At 52.9% G+C, this 19,738-nt stretch overlaps 1 protein-coding gene across 1 annotated transcript in view; it reads left to right on the forward strand.

The window, feature by feature from the left end:
* SYNE1 (spectrin repeat containing nuclear envelope protein 1) overlaps window positions 1–19,738 on the forward strand; it is a 163,708-nt gene that overhangs the window by 32,532 nt on the left and 111,438 nt on the right. The window contains 24 exon segments of the mRNA XM_061558914.1: window positions 3,505–3,609; window positions 3,817–3,954; window positions 4,303–4,470; window positions 4,590–4,699; window positions 5,786–5,954; window positions 6,237–6,333; window positions 7,652–7,854; window positions 8,613–8,777; window positions 9,437–9,589; window positions 10,465–10,608; window positions 10,810–10,980; window positions 11,413–11,571; window positions 12,317–12,475; window positions 13,778–13,995; window positions 14,450–14,558; window positions 14,706–14,870; window positions 15,031–15,198; window positions 15,620–15,787; window positions 15,985–16,125; window positions 16,764–16,924; window positions 17,600–17,750; window positions 17,971–18,198; window positions 18,748–18,846; window positions 19,393–19,580. Of these exon segments, the coding sequence (XP_061414898.1) occupies window positions 3,505–3,609; window positions 3,817–3,954; window positions 4,303–4,470; window positions 4,590–4,699; window positions 5,786–5,954; window positions 6,237–6,333; window positions 7,652–7,854; window positions 8,613–8,777; window positions 9,437–9,589; window positions 10,465–10,608; window positions 10,810–10,980; window positions 11,413–11,571; window positions 12,317–12,475; window positions 13,778–13,995; window positions 14,450–14,558; window positions 14,706–14,870; window positions 15,031–15,198; window positions 15,620–15,787; window positions 15,985–16,125; window positions 16,764–16,924; window positions 17,600–17,750; window positions 17,971–18,198; window positions 18,748–18,846; window positions 19,393–19,580 (3,737 nt within the window).

The following is a 19,738-nucleotide window of genomic DNA, read 5'->3' on the forward strand; positions in this document are numbered from 1 at the left end:
CATTCAACCCCATCGGCAGACAGTTAAATTGGAACAACCCCTGCGGCGTACGGAACGCTGTCTTTTCCCGCGAGGGCTCGTCAAGGGGAAGCTGCCAGAAGCCCGAAGAGAGATCTAGCGTTGAAAAAAACTTAGCCCCTGACAAGGCGTCGAGAGAATCGTCCATACGCGGCAGGGGATACGCATCTGCCACCGACACTTTATTTAACTTCCGAAAATCCACACAAAATCGTAATTTACCATCTTTCTTTTTAACCAACACGACAGGCGCACCCCACGGGCTATTAGACGGAGATATAATATCCGCTTTCAACATGTCTTCCACTGCCCCTCGAACGTGCTCACGCTCAGCCGGACTCATCCGACGCGAGTTCAAGCGGATAGGGGCCGCGTCCCCCGTTTCGATGTGATGAGAGAGCAGCGAGGTGCGTCCCAAGTCCAAATCGTCCGAGCTAAACACATCGGAATAGCTCGCTAATAATTTATGAATCGCACAACGCTGCTCAGCGGAAAGGGCCGAATTTTCCGCACATAATTCGGCGATCCAACGATCGTCCACCCCTCCGTCGTGTGAAACACCACCCACCAGCCCCCCGTCCGGAATGTCACTCTGAGCCGTAAACGCCGTAGTGGCGTGTGCCACAACGGTACCAGCCGGCACACACACGCTTTCAGAAGTCGCATTTAACACCTGCAAAAACGGGCGCTGATCCGGACGGACAATGGTTTGCGCCCCCACCAGTGCCAATCCGCCCGTAACAGCGGCGGACGGCGACAGCAAAATTCCACAAGCACTCTGCCGACCCGGAACCGGCTTCCGGTATCGTAGGGGAATGAGCATCTGCGAGCCAGGTGGAATATCAACTGAAACTTCCGATAACGCCTGCACCTGGGCAACCGGAGCCGGTCGCCCCCAGGTGGACTGTAAAAACGCCAATTTGCGGCCCCCTGGCAGTTCAATGCAATTTTCATTGATTCTAATTAAAATGGGCATCTTAGCCAAAAAATCCGTGCCCAACAAGCAAGGAACCGCCAGGGACCTCGAAATTAACACAACGCCCGAGGCCGAGACCCCCCCGATAGAAATATTAGCGTCCACCTGTCCCACGATGCCCATACTACCCCCGTTCGCAGCGATGCAGGAAGCGTAAGCCGGCCTCACGGCCCCCGGTGGGATGTTCAAAAGATGGAATATGACATCCGAAATAATGGTCGCGGACGCCCCGGAATCCACCAAAATACGCACGTCCACCCCTTGGATCGACCCCGGTACAGTGGACGAACCTGTAGCGGCCGCGACAACCCGCCGAGCCAACTTACGCCACTGCGTTATCGAGCGACAAGGCGCAGATACTGGCCTCCCATATTTTAGAACATCCGCGTCGCACAACAACGGCGATGAGTGAGGTGTCAGGCCTTGCCGGGTGTCTGGTGCGCACCGACTTGCCTGTGCCGGAGGGTCTTTCTTTGGGACGTCCGCGATCGAGGCCTCCTGCTGGGGCGGCCCCGGAACCCGGGCCCAGCAGTCCCTGGCATAGTGGCCCCGACGGCCGCAGCGGAAACAGTCGACGTCGGGTCGGCGCGCAGCAGGCACCCCGTCCCGACGTGGCCGCGCCGGCGGCGGAGCCCGCGGCCCCGGCTCGCTTCGAGCCGGCCACGGAGTGGAGGCGGCCGACAGCTCCTTTGGGCCGGTCGCATCCGGCACGTACACGGCCTTTGTAGGGTCCCACCCTACGGCCCCCCCATCGACGACAGGACCGCCCGTCCACGCCGTGACTTGTTTCCAGCGGCGGAGATTGAACTGGGCGTCCAAACACTTGGCCGCGGTCCGGGACGTGAGTTTCTCGTGACCGCACGCCGGCATAGGAATGCCCAGATCCCGGGATAACTCTAACATCTTCCCCAAGATGAGAGGTTCCAGCAGGTCAGGCTCCGTCTCCGGGTAAGCGGCCATCGCGAGTTCCAGCACGGCGCCCCTGTACGCTACAGGCGACTCCTCCGGTGCGCGTTGCCGCTGCACGAAGCGGCGATGGGCGTCATCCGGTGGCTCGTACGCGTCCGCCATTTCGTCGAACACTCCACGCAATGTTTTCTTCTTCGCAGCTTTTATAGAGCGAAAAAAACGAACAGACTCATCGTCAAGGAGAGTCGGAAGCACCTCCAGCGCCTCGGCGTCCGTCCACCTTGCCGTTCGTACCGCCGCCAAAAATCGACAAGCGAACGCACTCCAATCGCCCCCGATGGAGAACTCCTTAACAGTTGTAAGGTGACGACTGCGGCTCCTTGGCCTGCTTCCGTCCGTCACCGACTCTTCCGGCGGCAAGTTCAGCAAGGCGTCGCAACGCGGTGTCTCCAAGATGGCGGACGATCCTCGTGGCGGCCCCAAAATGGCGGCTTCCCGCCTTCCGTGGTGCGCCACGCCCAAGATGGCGTCTTCACGCCGCGTGGTCGATGGCGGCGCCATCGAAGACGACCCGGGCTCCTGCCGATCACCACCATCACCTACCAACGCCACCCTTGGCGTGACAAGGTCACACAACTCCGTGATGACGGTTTTTAGGGTCGCCAGTTGCTCCGCCATCCGGGTCCATCTTAAATCTTCGTCCTTCAACGCAGATGGGTCGGACGCAGCGGCAACCTCCTCCACACCCGGGCCCTCACGGATCTCTCCCTCCGCCGAAGTGAAGCCGACCTCAGGAGGAAGATCGTCGTCGTCCGATGATGAAGCCGACGCCGGAGATGGGATATTCTTCTTCCTCAGTTGTTTCGCCATGCCGTTTCACTTCTGACTCCAGTGTAATAAAAGGACTCGAACACTTCTTTCTGTCTTCGTGTCTTTATTCAGGTTCACGTCTTTACCCACACGGCACTCTGTTATAACTCCTGTATTTGTAGCCCCCGGCTATTCACTGCTATTATAGCTTCCTCACCCCTCTGACTCTCTGCTTCATCTACTGTAACCTCCTCCCTGCAGACTTGCTGCTACCCCTATGTGCAGACCCTCTGGCTGTCACTGTATGCAGACCCGCTGCCCACTCTCTCTGTGCAGCCCCGCTGCTGACTGCAGCCTCCTTGCTGCTTCGGGTCGGTCACCGCTGGCCAACGGTGCCGATCCTCGCTTCCCCCGTGTTCGTGGCGATCTCGCCACACCCCGCTTCGCCCTACGTGGCCTTCCTCTGTTCCTGGCTCCCAGTCACTCCCCCTGCTCTTCCGGTTCCCCTCCTTTTATACTCAACCCCTCTCCCCCCACGTGACCTAACTCCTCCCCCCCTGACGGCACCTCAGAAGGGCCGTTTACAACCGCATTACACATTCAAGGCACCGTGCCCATAGAGAGTGTTGTCAAGTTGGCTCTGACCTAATTCCCAGCATTAGCATTCTTTCTCGTTACGTCTAACTCACCATAGATACACTTGGAAGGGATACTGACCCCACAATATTTCAACAGCGGCAGTTTCCAACAACGCAGTAATTTATCGTTGCTGCTGCTGTTACTTGATGCAGAGAGAAGACAGGATAAAGTTCATGGAGCTGCAGGCATGGCTAAACCAAGCCATCAAGGATGTGAGCTTGCAAGCAACCCCTGAGTCCCTCAAGGAACATTACCAGGTGGGAGCTGGCTTTGCTTGGGTTTCGGTGGATTTGAGTAACTTTGTGTGAGTTTGACTTGGTTGAGTTTGTCTTTCGCTGGGATTTACTGGATTAACCTGGGTTGAGTTGGGTTTACAGATGTAACCCTTAGTGCTGAATAGGATGAAGTGGATTCTTATCACCGTTGTGCTCTTACCATGGCTTTGCTGATTGTTATTATGGCAGGCTTTCCGGCGAATCAAAGTTCCATACGAGGACAGGAAAAGCACAGTGGTGTTGATGTTGCAGCCCCTGAAGGGGAACGGGAAACTCTCAGTGGAGCAGTCGACCGCGAAGAAAGATTGGGACCTCCTCTCGGCAAAGGCGAGTGGTGAAATCTTCCTCTCTTGTCCACTACTTTCTCTCGTGCACTCGATCAGCACATGCGCTGAAGAAAGGGTTAAGTCTTGTCTTGGAATACTTTGTGTCTGTGTGGCCGGTCTCCTGATTTTTGTATGGAAAAACAGATGACTATCATTGCTTTTTGGCTTGTTGGATAGGATGTGGAAATTCATTCCTTTCTGTTTATTATTGGTTAAAGCAGTTTTCATGATATCCGTCGCCTCCATTATTAACTCCAGATCGATTCATTGGTGTGGGGAGAATTGGGAATTAGATTGGCGTGCTTCCTCACCGTGACCCTTCATTCCCTCTTACCGGTGCCGTTTGCAGCTGTGGGAGTGGCAGGGCCTGCTGGACGGAGCGCTGCCGCCGCCCCTGGCTGAAGTCGGCGTGTGGCTGCACCGCGTCGAGACGGCGCTGGGCCAGGGGGCGTCGCCCGGGCGCGACGGGGGCGAGGAGGCGGTGGGGCTCGTGCGCCGGCAGCTGGAGATCCACCGGGTGAGTTGTGCCGCGGCGCCACGCAAACCGGGCTCGCATGGTCCCTGGGTAAACTTGCGGTGGTTTTTTGTGCTCGTGGCGGCGGGAGGAGAGACGCTCGTCGCTTGCGCTGGGTGCAGGAGATTTCCCTCGATCTGGAGCGACACCGGCACTTGGTGGAGAAGCTGCGGAGGACCGGGGCGCAGGGGCTGGACGTGTCAACTGAGCAGCTCGACGACCTGACTGCACGGTGCTTCCTCCCAACACACCCTTTATTGACTTGGGAATAATAACAACGTCCTTTATGTAGCCAGGAAAGCCTCATTGAGGCTCAAAACTCTTTCAGTGTTTGGCATATTGGAGCAAACTGGAGTACGTGGAGAATACCAGCGCACATGAGGGAGTAACACTCACACAAGGACACAGATGCTTTCAAGAAACCATTGTACTGCCATCTATGTACTGTTACCTCCTGACCACCTCATATTAAACATTCTGACGTAATCACACACCAAGTGTCTCTATTGGAGAAATTGGTACGACTCCACTTTGGCCAGTTCCTTTGGCACGTAAGAGCTGCTCACTGCGTAGTGACCAGTGTTACAGCCAGGGCCATAGCGAGGGAGAACTGCCACGATGATGATGAAGATGATGACGTGTCACGCCATTAAATCTGTTTATGGGCCCTGTAGGATGTTCTAGGGACCTGGCGGAGTCACGTAGGTGGAAGGGAGAAGGAGCGGAAGGCGATTGTGTTCACGCTGATTGGAGCGGAGTAGGTGTGGCACGGTGATTTGAACCTGGCACAGTTTCCGTTTCCTGAAGGTCTCCCTGCGTGGAGACACGCCCGTGCTGGGTATTGCATGACTATGGCCACGAAACGTGCTCTTTTTACCGTGGTACTCCTTCTACATGGAATAGCACTACATGTCGCGTCTCCTATGTTTAAACAAATCTATTACTTCCCAGCCACAGTTTTAATTTGTGATTTAATTAATTGCTTGGTCCTTATAAATGTAAGTTATTTTTAACAGCATCCTATACCTCAATTAAATTCAGAAAATTTTGTTATTTTTTACTCAATACTTTTTTTCTCTCCAAATAATGGATTTTTTAATGATTGATTTAAGATTTCTTATATTGTTTTGTTTCTTAACATGTATACTATATTGTTGGCAGCAGAGGGCAGTCCAGAAAAAACACGTTCTTACACATTTTTTACACATCTGTGCTCCCCGTCTTCACCAGCCCGCATTGGCCAGCGTGGGGAGGCCCTCATCCAGCAGTGTATTTACAAAAGGGCTGTACATGTACGTGTGTCACGTGTGACATGCAGGCTCTCTCAGCTGTCGGAGACATCGTCTCGGCAGCTACCACGACTCGAGTACCTGCATTGCCGTCACAACATCCTGGAGTTGTCAGGTCTAGCAGAGGCTCGGCTCAAGGCCTGGACCATCAAGTATGGCCGCAGGGAGGCCGTCGAGATGCTGCTGCACAACTACATTGTGAGGGACACGCATGCGCACTTGACTGCTATGCCGCTGGTTTCAGATCACCTCGGCCACTAATGCATGCCTCACCCTGGTAAATGGTCATCAGAGAGCCATACTAAATCCATTTTCAATTCCAGGCTGCAATACAAATAAATACCTGTAGTTATCTATACTATAAATAATTATTTCATACATAATACGTTGTTTTAATAGTTTTTTTAATAAAAGAACAGAAATAATTCGTTGTTTTTGTGACTGAATTCAGTGTGTGATCTATTGTATTGATCTCGGCAGGACTTCATCGAAGGAAAAGCATTTTTTGAGCAGTATGAAGCGGCGCATCAGAACCTCACAAAGTGCACCGAAGTTTACTTGAAAACAAACGTTGCACGTAAGTTTGACACCCGAGTTGCTCTTATCATTGAGCAGCAGCGCACATCGCTGGCTTTGTATTGTCCGGTCAGATAGAGCTGCTGGCATCCCTCCCTCTTAGGGAATCTCTGTTTTCAATCCTGACAAACTGAAAACCGTGGCGGAAGTTCGTAAGTGGCAGTCCATGCAGAAATCTGTGGAACCCGCTTTAACCGCTGAAGACGATCGGTGGCAATCATACTGATTAAAACATTTGAGGACACAGTCACTGTGCATTTTTAAATCCTTTATATTAAGTTCGCTTGCTTGCGTGCTTGCTTGCTTAGGACCGTGCAAATATTTCGGTCGTTTTTTAACCCACTTCCCGTGATCCAATCGAGCTGACATTTTCCACACAGACTCGTTGTGCCAGACAATTAATGTTCGTGAAAAAAATTCCCAAAATTTTACACTTTTTAGGCAAAAAAAAATATTTTACATATATTCAAAAGAACTCATTCTTGGCTTTGGCTGAACGTCACAGTATAAGAGCCCAGAGCGTAACCCCTCCACAGGCCGTGGCGGAGTAGCGCAGTTGGTAGCGCCCTCGCTTCCCATGCCAAAGGTCGCGGGATCGATCCCCGCGTCCTCCACAGGCGAATATATTTTTAAATCCTTTATATTAAGTTCGCTGCCACGCATATAAAGGATTTATAGTGAAAAACTTTGTTTTTACGGGTTATACTTATTATTCGTTGTAATAGCACAAACCTGATCACTGCCTATTGTGTTTGAATTAGTGTGTGGTGACTGATAAACCGACGATGGATAAAACTCGCAAGAGGCAATGAGAGTGACCCACAAATGACAATCAGCAACAGTAGAAGCGGAGTGGGTGGAGGGCACTCTCCTATGTGCCCGGTGATCGTAGTCCGATTCCCAGCCATGGCCAATGCACTTTGACCAGAATGGTGAAGTGTGGTCAGGCAATCATCACGACCGGCACGGCATGGAGAGCTGTTCGACGGGGGAAGTGACTTGACAAAAAAATGGTCACTGCAACGCACGCTTTCGGGTGCGCTTTTGCGGCCGTCTGGAACGCTCTTTCTTCAGATATTAGGAAGCAACTGGAGCTATGCAATTTTAAATGTAGATTGAAAATTAATTTCTTTAAAACTGCTTTTTGTGTTTAGTTTGTTGTCCTTCCCTCGCACCTCCAATTAGCACGGTTGGCTACGTACAGTTCGAAAGAAGTTCAACCTACATACATGCAAACGGCCGTGAGTTTAAGGAGTCGACGAGCGGCTGATGTGCAGTCTCTCAGCTGACGGTGCCATGGTTGCCGGTGTGCTCTGCAGAGGAGGAGCGCGATGGCGCGCGGCGGTTCCTTGCCGAGGTGTCGCAGCAGGGGCGCGGGCTGACGGTGGAGCTGCGTGGAGCGCGCAGCATGCTGGAGGAGGTGCTGCTGCGCTGGGGCATCTACTCCAGCACCGTGGAGAGCCTGCAGGCCTGGCTGGAGAACGGGGAATGCATGACGCACCAGTCGGATGCGGCGCAGAGGGTATGTCGTCGGAGTGGCTGGGAGGCCTTTGTCTCAGGCATGGGCGAAAGATTCTGCATGTGCATGTCGTTTTATCAGTGGGCCAACAGTGTCATCGAGGCTACTTTGTACAAACCCACAAATATACGATTTTTAAATAATCTGTTTCCAATTGTATAACAACAGTGATATCTTCTTCCGTATGGTTACAATTGTATTTTAATAATGTCAGCCATTCCACAGCAATCCCTGGTGGTAGCTGTTGGAGTCTGCTTGTTCCTCCAGAATACACATGTATTGGGCAGTCATCAGTGATTTGCCTGATGGTTTGCACCTCATGAAAGAGATGCAGATGTCACTTAAGAACTCTTCCAGAGCAATGCATTATTGCGTGTTAGAGAACGGCACATGAAAGGAGATATCACAGAACACATAATAATACATATATTTTGAGATACTTTTAAGTGACCTATTCTGTCCACACACAAGAAAAATGTTCATCGCATTGCGGTTAAACAACATTTCTAAATTATTGAACCTGACTTGTAACGTAATTGAGTGAAAAAAAGTGTCGATTTTTGTTGTTGTGCACAGTCATTGGTGACCAGGCTGAGACCACCAACTCGCTACACTTGAGAACCCGGTTTAAATATCGCTGGCTGCCTGAATTCTGACCCAGGATCTAATTAGTCCTGGCTCAGTGGTCTGACCCCTGAGCCAACTAGCCATCTCTAACAGGCCGATCAGAGTGTGACCGCGGCCGACCCTTTCTGCCGCAGGAGTTTTTCCGTGACCTGCCGCAGTGGATGCAGCAGCACACGGCGATGAACGAGGCCGGCAACTTCCTGATCGAGGCGTGCGAGTCGCCCGTCTCCCGCGAGCTCAAGCAGCAGCTGCTGCTGCTCAACGGCCGCTGGCGTGAGCTCTTCGACAGGGTCAAGCAAGTGAGCGGCCCGCACCTCGGCACACCGGGCGTGCGGTCACACAAGTGTTCTGTAGGGGAAGGGCGGGGGGGGGGGGGCCCATCGTTTTCGTTGGGCCTCACCGTCATGCGGGCAAAAATGTTCGGCTGAAAGCGTCGTGAAGAACGAAGAGTGAAAGAAGAAAATCAAGTGATCTTCCAAATAGCTTTGTGGCTTTGTGGCAATAGTGAAGGAGAAAGTTACGTAGAATTTAACGTTTTAAAATATATTGCAAATCTGCTTCAAAAATACATGAAAACAACTCTAATAACAACAACAACAGTAGCAGCAATAGAGTCATAATTATGGCATCAACAAAGTAACTACCCTTTGAAAATTCTTTCCCCGCCATGAGAATGAGGAATTTACACCACTGGCTCAGAGCCACCAACAGAGACGGCCACTGCTGAATGCGCTTCTGAGCGTGGAAAAACCTTGACTTCGAGCATCATCCGTAGCAATAGCGTCATTAATAAAAACACTAGGAATGAGTGCAACGGTAACATCACTAACATTAACAGTAATGCATGCATCGCTCTGATAGGAATAACACTGACGTCGTTAGGAATCGGTAGCACTAGCATCGCTGGGAATAGGAGTAATGCTGACGCTGACGCTGGGCTGCCGGCTGCTCTGTGCAGTACGCGCGGGCCGACGAGGTGGACCGGCTGCGGCAGGAGTACGCCGACGGCCTGGCCGCGCTCCAGGCCTTTGTCGCGCGGACTCAGCCGCTGCTCGTGGGGCCCCCCGAGGCCGCACCGGCCGCCATCGCCGCCTACCTGGGCGAGCTTGAGGTGCTCCTACCACCCCCTTCCACCTCCTACCGCCTCCTACCACCTCCTACCACCTCCTACCACCCCCTACCGCTTCCTACCACCTCCTACCACCCCCACAACTCCCTACCACCCCCTACCGCCCCCCTACCACCTCCTACTGCCTCCTACCACCTACAACCTCCTACCGCCTCCATCCACCCCCTACCACCTCCTATCACCTACTTCCCCCTACCGCCCGCCTACCACCCCCTACCGCCTCCTACCACCTCCTACCACCCCCACAACTCCCTACCACCCCATATCCATTCCTACCACCCCTACCTCCCTCTACCACCCCCTACCTCCACCCTTGCCCCTGCTCCCCCCCCCCCCCTCTTCTTGTTTCAGACACTGCAATCACACATCTCACCTTTCTTTAAATGGGTATAGAGAGACCGATGAATGTATTTATTTAACCGTGTAAAGGCTCTTATCAACAGACCTGGGGAAATGTAGGAGAATTTGAGCGAGAGGTTAATCGGAACACAAAGTGAAAAAAACTAATTTTCCACGATGACATATAACCAACAGAACAGCAGTGCTTCAAACAATATACAAGGACTATGTCTGCCAATCAATAACTCAATCCACATGGCAGAAGCAGGCTTCAATTCAGAATACCGTTCATGACATAAAAATAAATACGTAGTCAAGGCTACATACTTAAACAATATTGAGTCAAAGGTTGAACTTGTTGTGTAGTAGTATACACCTATTTTTTTATATTAGATTGGTACGAAATTAAGAAATGTGCTTTGTCAGCGCGAGCCTGACTGCTAATATTCATGCTTGTGGCTACGCTCGGTCCTCATGTGCCACTCCCGAGTGGCCTCTAACTCGACTTGCACTTTCAGACCATGAAGCAGAGGATTCCGAGCATAGAGACGCAGTTCAAGGCCGTGTCAAAGCTGGCGCAGGTCTTGGTGAAGGACACGACGGAGGAGGAAGTTAAAGGCATGTTGGACGCCATGACAGTCATCAAGGACCAGATCGTCAAGGTAAGGCTCCGTTTTGTGTGCGTGGGGGCGCGGGCCGACTCAAAGCAAACCAATGCAAGGCCACCGGCTCCAATTCAACAGCTCCGTTCTCCGACTCGCACCACAATGCGCAACCTAATAGCCCATGTTTTATCTACCCTTGATTTCGCTGGCTAAGAGGCCCCTGTTGAAGCTGTTCCTCCTTGCGTGCGCGCGGCGCAGACGAGAGAGCAGTGCCCCGTGCTGGCGCGGGAGGCGCAGCAACTGGCGAGCACGCTGGAGGAGCTGGAGAGCGGGCTGGCCGACACGCGCGAGTGCCTGAGCAGAGCCACCCAGACCATTGGCAGCCTGGCTCCCGGTGCCAGCAAGGAAGACGCCATGGTCCAGCAAAAGGTACCACACAGCTCCTGGTGTCACATTATGCCAGATTCCAAAAATGTTATGCCGAGCTGTTGTGCCAAAAATCTGAGCGAATAACACACATGCACAAATTTAAATCTAATTCAATTATATTGAATTTTAATGTAAATGTGTTTCACAGGCATAGGGGCACTATTATTATCATTATCAGCAATGCTCTATCCACGACTGAATGAAAACATCTCCACATTGTCAGCATCGCAATGCCACAATCCACAACGCACCTGTGCATGAGCTCATCTCATCCCTGCGAGAACAGCCTTTGCGAGAGCATAGCTCGTACAGACACAGTATTCTATGCAATCGTCAACTTGTACAGTAAAGGCACTACTCCGCCGTATTGCGCATGACAGTTTAAAGTCAGGGCAGTACTAATGTTGCTCCTTTACGGCGTCGGGCCCTAAGGACGTGGAGGCAGCCACCAAGAGCTGCCAGAAGGCGTTGTCCCGGGCAGAGCGTGCGCTGCAGGCCGTGCGCCACCTCCTCAAGTCCAGCCGGACGCTGCAGCAGCTGGACGCCTCGCCGCACGAGGCTGCCGTCGGCGAGGCTCGCTCCGCCGTGCACGTGCGTCGGGGGAGGGGGGGGGCGGGGTCTTTGTTCCGCGGGGGGTGCACTCGACGCGTGCAGGTTAAACGTGATGGGGCGCGAAGGGTCACGTGCCAATGACCGAATAAGCCGCGGTGGGACCGATCCTGTCAGATCCGGGAAGCTAAGCAGATTTGGGCCTGGATCGTGTTTGGAGGGGCGACCACCGTGCATGTCACGGGTTCAAATAACACCGATCCACACAGTGTGTCAATGCCCTCATTTAGCAATGGCTGTAGTATATGTGCAAGCAAGGGCTACAACCCTGATAAGGGCAGACAGCAGTGGCCTAAATGGCCACTAAGCCAAGGCAATCGATTTAATTGATCATGAATAAATCTGCCGCTAAACTAAACGAGAGGAGATAGATTTTACCGATTCTGACAGCCACTCGTTTCGCTGTAATCGCTAATCTCATGGTATTGGTGTAAAGTCGCTGTCCCTCTTTGAACGCACACGCGTATGTGGGTGTGTGGGGAGCGGTCGTGTAGTGGTTAGCGTGCTACGAACCCAGTGGGTTCGTAGCCTCAAATGAGTACCTGGTGCGGTGTGTAAAAGCATCGCCACTAGGGAGACAAAGGCGGCCGGGCGTGGTGCTGGCCACCCACCCCTCCGTGTACAGCTTCCGGTCCTCATAGATGCTCGCTAACAGCACTTGCCCCAGCAGTCTGTTAAGGCTATACGGGGGAATCTTCGTCTTTAACTTTTTTGTGTGTGCGTGCAGGCGATAGGCACGGAGGCACCGGGTCAGCTGGCTCGCGTGCGCTTCGAGGCGGAGCAGGAGCGGTTCGTGAGCGCCGTGCAGCGCTGCGAGCTGCAGCTGGCGACGGAGAACCGTGCGCTCAGCTCGGCCAGCAGCGAGCAGCTCCTGCGCGGTCACAAGGTGAGCGAGCCCCAGCGTCGCCAGCCCAGCGCGTTGCCAAGTGTGTCGCCAAGTGTGTCGCTCAATAATATGCACGAATTTGTACGTACGTGTGTTGAACTTCTGTTGCGCCGTACGCAGCCCAACCGTGATAAATCGGATGGCGAGGGATGAAGCGTAACGTGTTCACACGAAAGGCTGCGTTTAGTGGCAAATGGGCAAAAACTCGTCAGCAGTATATACGTGCCTTTGTTGGGTTGCGATTGTGAGAAATGACCATCAATATGACGTAGTATTGTTTACAAAGGGGAAGAGTAAACCAGAATACCTTCTAGTGGGGCTCTGTAGAGCTCGACTTAGTGGAGGTCCTTCCACCAGTAGTGGCAATTTGCAGAGCTGCATCTTTATCTTGTATTCTATACAAAATAGCGTGCACTTTTGAGAATTGGGCTGGTTTTGCCAGTAGGGAGTGTGGCATTGTGTGACAGCTTTTGCAGCTACTGCCTCGAGTGAGCCCAGGTCGCATAGGCACCTACCTCTGTCGGCATCGTACACTTTGACAGCCTGCTTTGTGAAGACCTCACTGCACAGCATGTATGTGTGTTGAACTTGTTTCGCATCGTACGTAGCCAACCGTGCTAATCGGAGGTGCAGCCACATTGAATAGTTGCGAAGGCGACATCGTGACGGAGAGGTTTTATCACTACCCTCTATCTGCATGGGGTTGCTTCCTGTACGCAACACTTATACTGGTAGGAACCCACTGATTCCACCAGCCCACAGGGGATTATTGTGTCCGTCCGTCGTGCAGGGAGGGACTGGGTGGGGAGGGAGGGGCTGGGTAGGGAGTGGAGGGTGGGTAGGGGCTGGGTGGGGAGGGTGGGGCTGGGTGGGGAGGGTGGGGCTGGATGGGGAGGGGAGGGTAGGGAGGGGCTGGGTGGGGAGGGTGGGGCTGGGTGGGGGGTGGGAGGGGTGGGGCTGGGTGGGGTGGGGTGGGGCTGGGTGGGGAGGGGCTGGTCACCCCGTGGTGCCCTTATACAACTCAACGTTTAACTTACTCACGCCGGCTTGTGCCCGCCCTCACAGTCGGCCATATTTGCGAAATACACCACGCCGCCGTTGACCCTGGCCATTGACCGAGCAACCCAACGTTCCTACCAGCTCCCTCCGCAGGAATGTGTTTTGTTCAGTTGAGATGATGCATAGCGATCATCGCCCCCTAAAGGCAGATTGATGCCTAAATCACTCTATCCTGGTCTCGTGAGTTCTCGTTTGGTTGAACAAAATTAACTTGCATTTTTTTTTGTTACTTGTGACGTGCAGGAGTTTTTCTCGGAGGCCGGAGTGTTTGGGGAGTGCCTTATTCGGCTGGCGGCCATGCGGGAGGCCCTCTCGGGCCTGCCTCCTGGCCGTGTGGAGCAGGGCCTTCGCACGCGACTCGCGCACGCTGAGGAGCACTTCCAGGAGCTCCAGGAATACGTGGCGAGCACCGCACAGCAGCTGCGACAGCACCCCGACAAGTGGCGTGAATTCAACTTCAGGTGAGCCCTGCCCTTTCCTGCCCTGCCCTTTTCTGCCCTGCCCTTTCCTGCCCTGCAATGCATTGCTGTGCCCTTATAATAACACAGTCTTGGTATTGTTGTCAAGTGTCGTGGCTTTTGTGCCGTTAATTTAACGGTGTTGTGTATGTCCGTGTGTTTACATTCGAATATCTGGGTGCAGTTTCATTTGCTTTTTTAAAATTAATTAGTTAACAGATTCAATTGTCCTTCGAGCTTTAGTCCGTTCAAGTCAAGTAGTTTTAAATGAATGTGTAAAATAACTATGGGTTGCTAAGGTCGGCCGTCATGCGGCCCTATTTACGGCAGATGTCGCATGTATGGTTTCTCCCATGGAAGGACATCGGTTTGCCGCCATCTGAAGCCCTGTGCTCATTCTTGCCAAGGTGCTGTGTCACACAACACTCTGGAGCCTTTGTGTTTCTTTGCTCTGCAGGTTTTCTAAGGTAAAGGAATGGCTTAAAGCCACAGAAGCGTCTCTTGGTGAGATTCAAAGTCAAAGCAAGAGGGACGATGTTTTCGAATCTCTCGGAGCAAGGTTGCAGGTGTGTGCGATAAATATCGCTTGCAATTGGACAATGGTTTTTTTCATTCCAATTCCCTTGAGAAAAATGTTATACAATGTGAAGTCAGTTTTAAAACTTTACGTGACCTTTCCTTCTTTTTTTTTTACTCCTATGTGACTAAACCAGGCTCTGGGCAATGAGAGAGATTCCCAGAACTCTGAGGTGAGCTGGCTGAAGATGCGTCTCGACGCTTTGACCGAGTTCTGCAGCAAAGAAGACATTTCCAACAGCAGAAGTGAACTGCAGGGTCTTTCGGGGGACCTGGCAAAGTTGCAGAGGATGTTTATTGAGGTAAAGAGGGGACCTCTTCCAGTTTGTTTTAATGCCCATTTCCCCTACCTCAACATTCCTCTCGTTATTACCCCAAAGTGTGAAATGTGAGTGCTTTCGCCTGCGCAGCGTGTGGTCATTTGACATCAATCACGACTACGTGGCTTTGCCTGGGCTGCAGGTGGAGGCCCAGCTGGTGCAGGCCGGGAAAGTGCTGCGCTACCGCAGGGAGGTGCAGACCGTCCTGCGGGACATCGGCAGGTCCCTCCAGGAGGTGCAGGCTGAGGCTGACGCCACGGTGGAGGCCGCTACCTTGGAGGAGGCCCAGGATATGTGGGCCTCCCTGCAGGTGGGACACGTGTGGTCAGCAGTGCCGCATTGGCATGTAAATGTGTACTTTATTAAATTGTGTTCACTGTTCGCCTTGGACGGTAATAGACATCTGTAGTTTTCAATTTAACGGGGTTTTTAGATCGTGTACATGGGCAGGTAACTATTCACCTCCTCCCGCCCCATGCACCAACCACTAAGTGATTTGATCAATTGACAAATCCCATTATAGGAAATGAATTCTCCTTTTATTTCATGTGTACCATCTCATTAGTACTGTTTGTCTTTCTCCTTTGTAGTTTTATGTCGGTAATTATCATAACAATTATATCCGCATATAATTAGCATGATCAGTAAATCATCGTTTATGTAAACGATTGCACTGCGACTGAAAGGATTAATTAATTGGAGGATGGATGCGTCATTGCCTGACTCCATAGAAGCATGTGACGGCGCTGAGGGGCAGGAGGCCGCTCGTGGAGCAGCTGCTAGGCCGGGGGCAGGGCCTGGAGGCCCAGGATGAGGGCGTGCGCGCCGATCTGAAGCAACTCCGCGCACTGCTCCATGAGCTGGGTCCGGCTCTCGACCAGAAGGAGCAGGAGACAAAGGTGGAAAAACGGGGGATGAGGGCACCCTTGATACCTTCACCACTATATCACCACTGACCTTGTCACCGTCACGTGCATCACCGCTTTCATCGCCGTCACACTCATGGTTTCTGCCAGCGCTGTCAATATGGCGTCGTTCACACGCAGTTTACGCTGCTGCTTTGCTAAAGTGTTTTTTTTTACGCTTTGCACGGCAGACCCAGCTGCACAAGTGGCAGCACTTCGAGGAGGAGAAGGCGAGCCTGCACGAGTTTTTGGGAATTGTCGGCTCCGCCGTGGAGCGGCGTCTGCAGTTTAGTAGCCCGGAGAACCTGGAAACCGAGCTGCAGCAGGCCAGGGTACGGGAACGCTGTGACCATCGCGCCCTAAAACGCGACCGCTCCAGAATCTCGTCTCTCTACTAAAAGTCTGGTGGGCTCGGCGAGCTGGTGTTTGTGTCAGAGCACCAGGATAGCACCGCTGAGACACTGAAATTCAAGCTGTGCGTGTTCACCCGAGACGCAAGTTCCTGTATCGTGAGTGCCGTGGTTTTGATTGCTGGTAACTGAGGCCTCTGTGTTTCCAGCAGACAGCAGTGTAGCAAAATCCATTGACTGTACGTACAGTACTGTACTACGCTCTAATGTCTATGTTCCCCACCCTTATCAACACACGCTCACTGTGGTGAAGTACGGTCAAATAACGCCCACAACCTGCATGGCATGGGGGAGGCCCTCATCCTCCATGGAATTGGCAAAAGGGGCTGTACATATACAATAGAGGCCTATTGTAATGACAAAGGGGGGTGTCTTCCAGCACCGTTCGTCATTTTGATGGAAGCCTCTTGCAGTAACACGCAAACGGTTGCTCTACATTTCACACACCGTGCTGCGTGCGTGTGTGTCACGTGTGTCGCGTGGGTGAGCGACTGGGACGTGCCTGGAATGATGACGATCCCTGACAGACGATCGTCGCGGTATGCGGCTGGTCCCCACAGGACCTGCTGGTGCGAGCCGAGGGGCAGGTGACGAGAGCCGTGGCGCTGCAGGAGGAGGCGCGCACGGCCCACCGTGACGCGGGCCGAGCCGAGGCCCTGCGGCACGACGCCAGCGCGCTGCACGACAAGCTGGCATCGGCCACACGCACGCTCGCCAACAAGTGGGCGCTTTCTCTTTCTAAATGCATGGATAGGCTCATTGATGATGGAGAGTGAATGTTTTCAGCCACTTGTTTTAAGATCTGTAGCATATGTGTGTGTGTGCTTGTGTGTGAAATATATCTGTGGGGAGCGGATTGCGCTACGAACTCGGCGACCTAAGTTTCGAATCTTGCTCACAGCCAACACCAGTGACGATTATCTGAACCGGTCCTGGGCCACCCCTATGTCGACTCAGCCTCAAATGAGTACCTGGTGCGGTGTGTAAAAACATTGCCACTGGGGAGACAAAGGCGGCCGGGCGTGGTGCTGGCCACCCACACCCTCGTATGTCGTGCCAGCCTTCATAGGTGCTCGCTAACAGCACGTTCCCCAAAAGTCTCTTGAGGCTTTGTCTTGTGTATATATAGAAATGAATGTTAAAATAAAAACATGGTGTCTTTTGTGACTTTCAGAGATCTTAACATTTCACCTTTCAGGATGTACGAGCCTATTCTTTCTTGATTGAAGGCATGTTGGTTGAAATGTCAAGGTGTTCCTTTCCTCTCGCTGGAAGTAAAAAAAAAACGTTATTATTTGTACGTAAGCTGCTTTTCATTGTGAGAGCTCACCGACTAAGCTGGAGCTTATTCAGTCAACACAGTCGGTTTCTTGGGACGTGTGCGTGGCCATTGCAGCATCGATTCAATGGAGCGGGTTCGTTTGAGCTGGGAGGCCTTCATCCGCCACCACGAGGAGTTCGCCACGTGGATCTCGGAGAAGGAGGCACAGATCCATGACGCAGAGAGCCCTGGCAACACGGCCGAGACACAGCTTCAGAAATCCCAGGCAAGCCCCAACCCGCACACACGTGATCAGCCCTACTGTGCCCAGCAGGGCTTAGCTTGTTGTTTTGTGCGCTCTGAAACGACAGCGTCAAAGGCAGTGAAAGGGTAAACACCTTTCACTCACTTTTGTTGTTTCTTACACTTTACACGGAAGAATCCCCACACGGCACAAAGCTGTCAGCGTAAGGTCACCGCTTGAACAGCCCCCACCTGCCTTTCAGGCTCTGCTCGAGGAGATCGAGGCCCGGCGGGGTGAGGTGTCCACCCTGGAGGAGGAGAGCCAGGCGCTGGCGTCACACGTGCGTCCTGCCGAGGTGTCCCACGTCAAGGCCCGCCTGGCGCAGCTGTCGCGCCGCACGGAAGAGCTGCGGGCCCTCGCGCAAGCCACTCACGCCTCCTCTGTCGAGGCCGTGGCGCTCGGGGACAAGTTTGAGGCCGAGCTGCAGCAGGTGGCCAACGCCACCCCACATTTTTCTAATCGTCCACAGTAGATAAATGCATGTCGGTAATGGTCTCCTTGTGCCAGAGATACCTCAGCCAGGCTTCCACAGTAAATGCAGCAGGTGGATAAGGCTTTGAAGCAGTGCCATAGTGTGGTTGCGATGGGCCCTGGAGCGAAGGATGAAATGAGGTCCCCTGTCCATTCCCTCATCCCTTTTCGGAGCCTGGGCCCCTGAGGCCCACGGGCACTACTGCGGTCGCACTGCTGCTGCTTTGAAGGAAATCAAAGTTGAAGTGTTGCACTGTAAACAACGATTAACCCCATCAAGCACCCACGTTTGCTTGTGCATATCTCCAATGGAGCACTCCAACAGCAGCTTCATTGAACGAATGCCAAACGCTTCGTCACACTAATGCCGTCCTCTAACCTGCTGCGATGACCGGGAGGGGCTACTCGCGGGTTTGAGAGGTTGCCGCTGCCGCTGCTTGCTCGGCGCGCCCGTTGCTTTCCTGCTGCTGGAACGCGGCACCGTGTGTGGCTGCCCGTGTGCGTGTAGGCCTTGCGAGCCCTGGGCGGGCTGGAGGACCTGTTGCATGCTCCAGTGCAAAACTGCACTTGTGTTGCGCAGACGTACAAAGCACTGCTTGCTCACATGGTGAGGGGGTTTCTAACATCTCTTAACTGTCCGCTATCGCCTCTTGCTTTCTTATGAACTAAACCGGGTCTAACGCGCCAGGCCACGGCACGATATATGCACATAAACGTGAATTAACGAGGCTGTGTAATTTTTGTGTTTTTAACTGCTTTAAATATGTATTCACAATGCTACTCTTAACATCGTTAACACGAATGACCTTTTCCCATGAAGGGGGAATTTTAATTGCTCGTAAATTATACGTGAATTTCTGTGCTTGCTGAGGACGGCAGTGGGGCTGAAACTGATTAACACTCGTAGCAATTTCACTCGCGATAAGTGCATCCATAATTACAGCACAAAGCTGACAGAAATTACAGAGTCACAATTAACAAATCGTTCGCTCAGTTACCTTTGTTAATTGACGTTTCATACGAGCTCCGTTCAACCGCATTTGCCAAGTCCGGGAGATTGTAAGGGCCAGAGAAATGCTTCGTTGCGAAGGTTTGCCATGGTCGGCGGTTGAGTTGGAGGTGCGAGCTGTGTGGTGCATTGCGGGGCCCGCAGGATGTGAGGCAGGCCCTCGAGGTGGAGAGAGGCCAGCTGGGCGGCCTGGCCGGAGAGGCCCCGCGCGTGAGGGACGGTGGCCACGCCGTTGAGGAAGTGGAGGTGCTTCAGCAGCGTTACCGTGATGACTTGACGCTGGCCGCCGACAAGCAGCAGCGGCTCGAGGAGGTTCTGGCCACGTGGCAGAGGTGTGGGCGACATTGAGAATCGGTGGCTTATATTAAACGTTAGATTTTTGCCAGATCTCCATGCACAGTGCCTCGGCAGGCTTTAGTTTTAAATCAGGGGTGGTGAACTTTTTTTTTTAAGTTAGGGCTGAACAGGGCTTTCAAATACTATTGGCGGG

Source organism: Lethenteron reissneri, chromosome 25, assembly GCF_015708825.2.
Source record: "Lethenteron reissneri isolate LAM-NWPU_2019-01 chromosome 25, ASM1570882v1, whole genome shotgun sequence".
NCBI lineage: Eukaryota > Metazoa > Chordata > Hyperoartia > Petromyzontiformes > Petromyzontidae > Lethenteron > Lethenteron reissneri.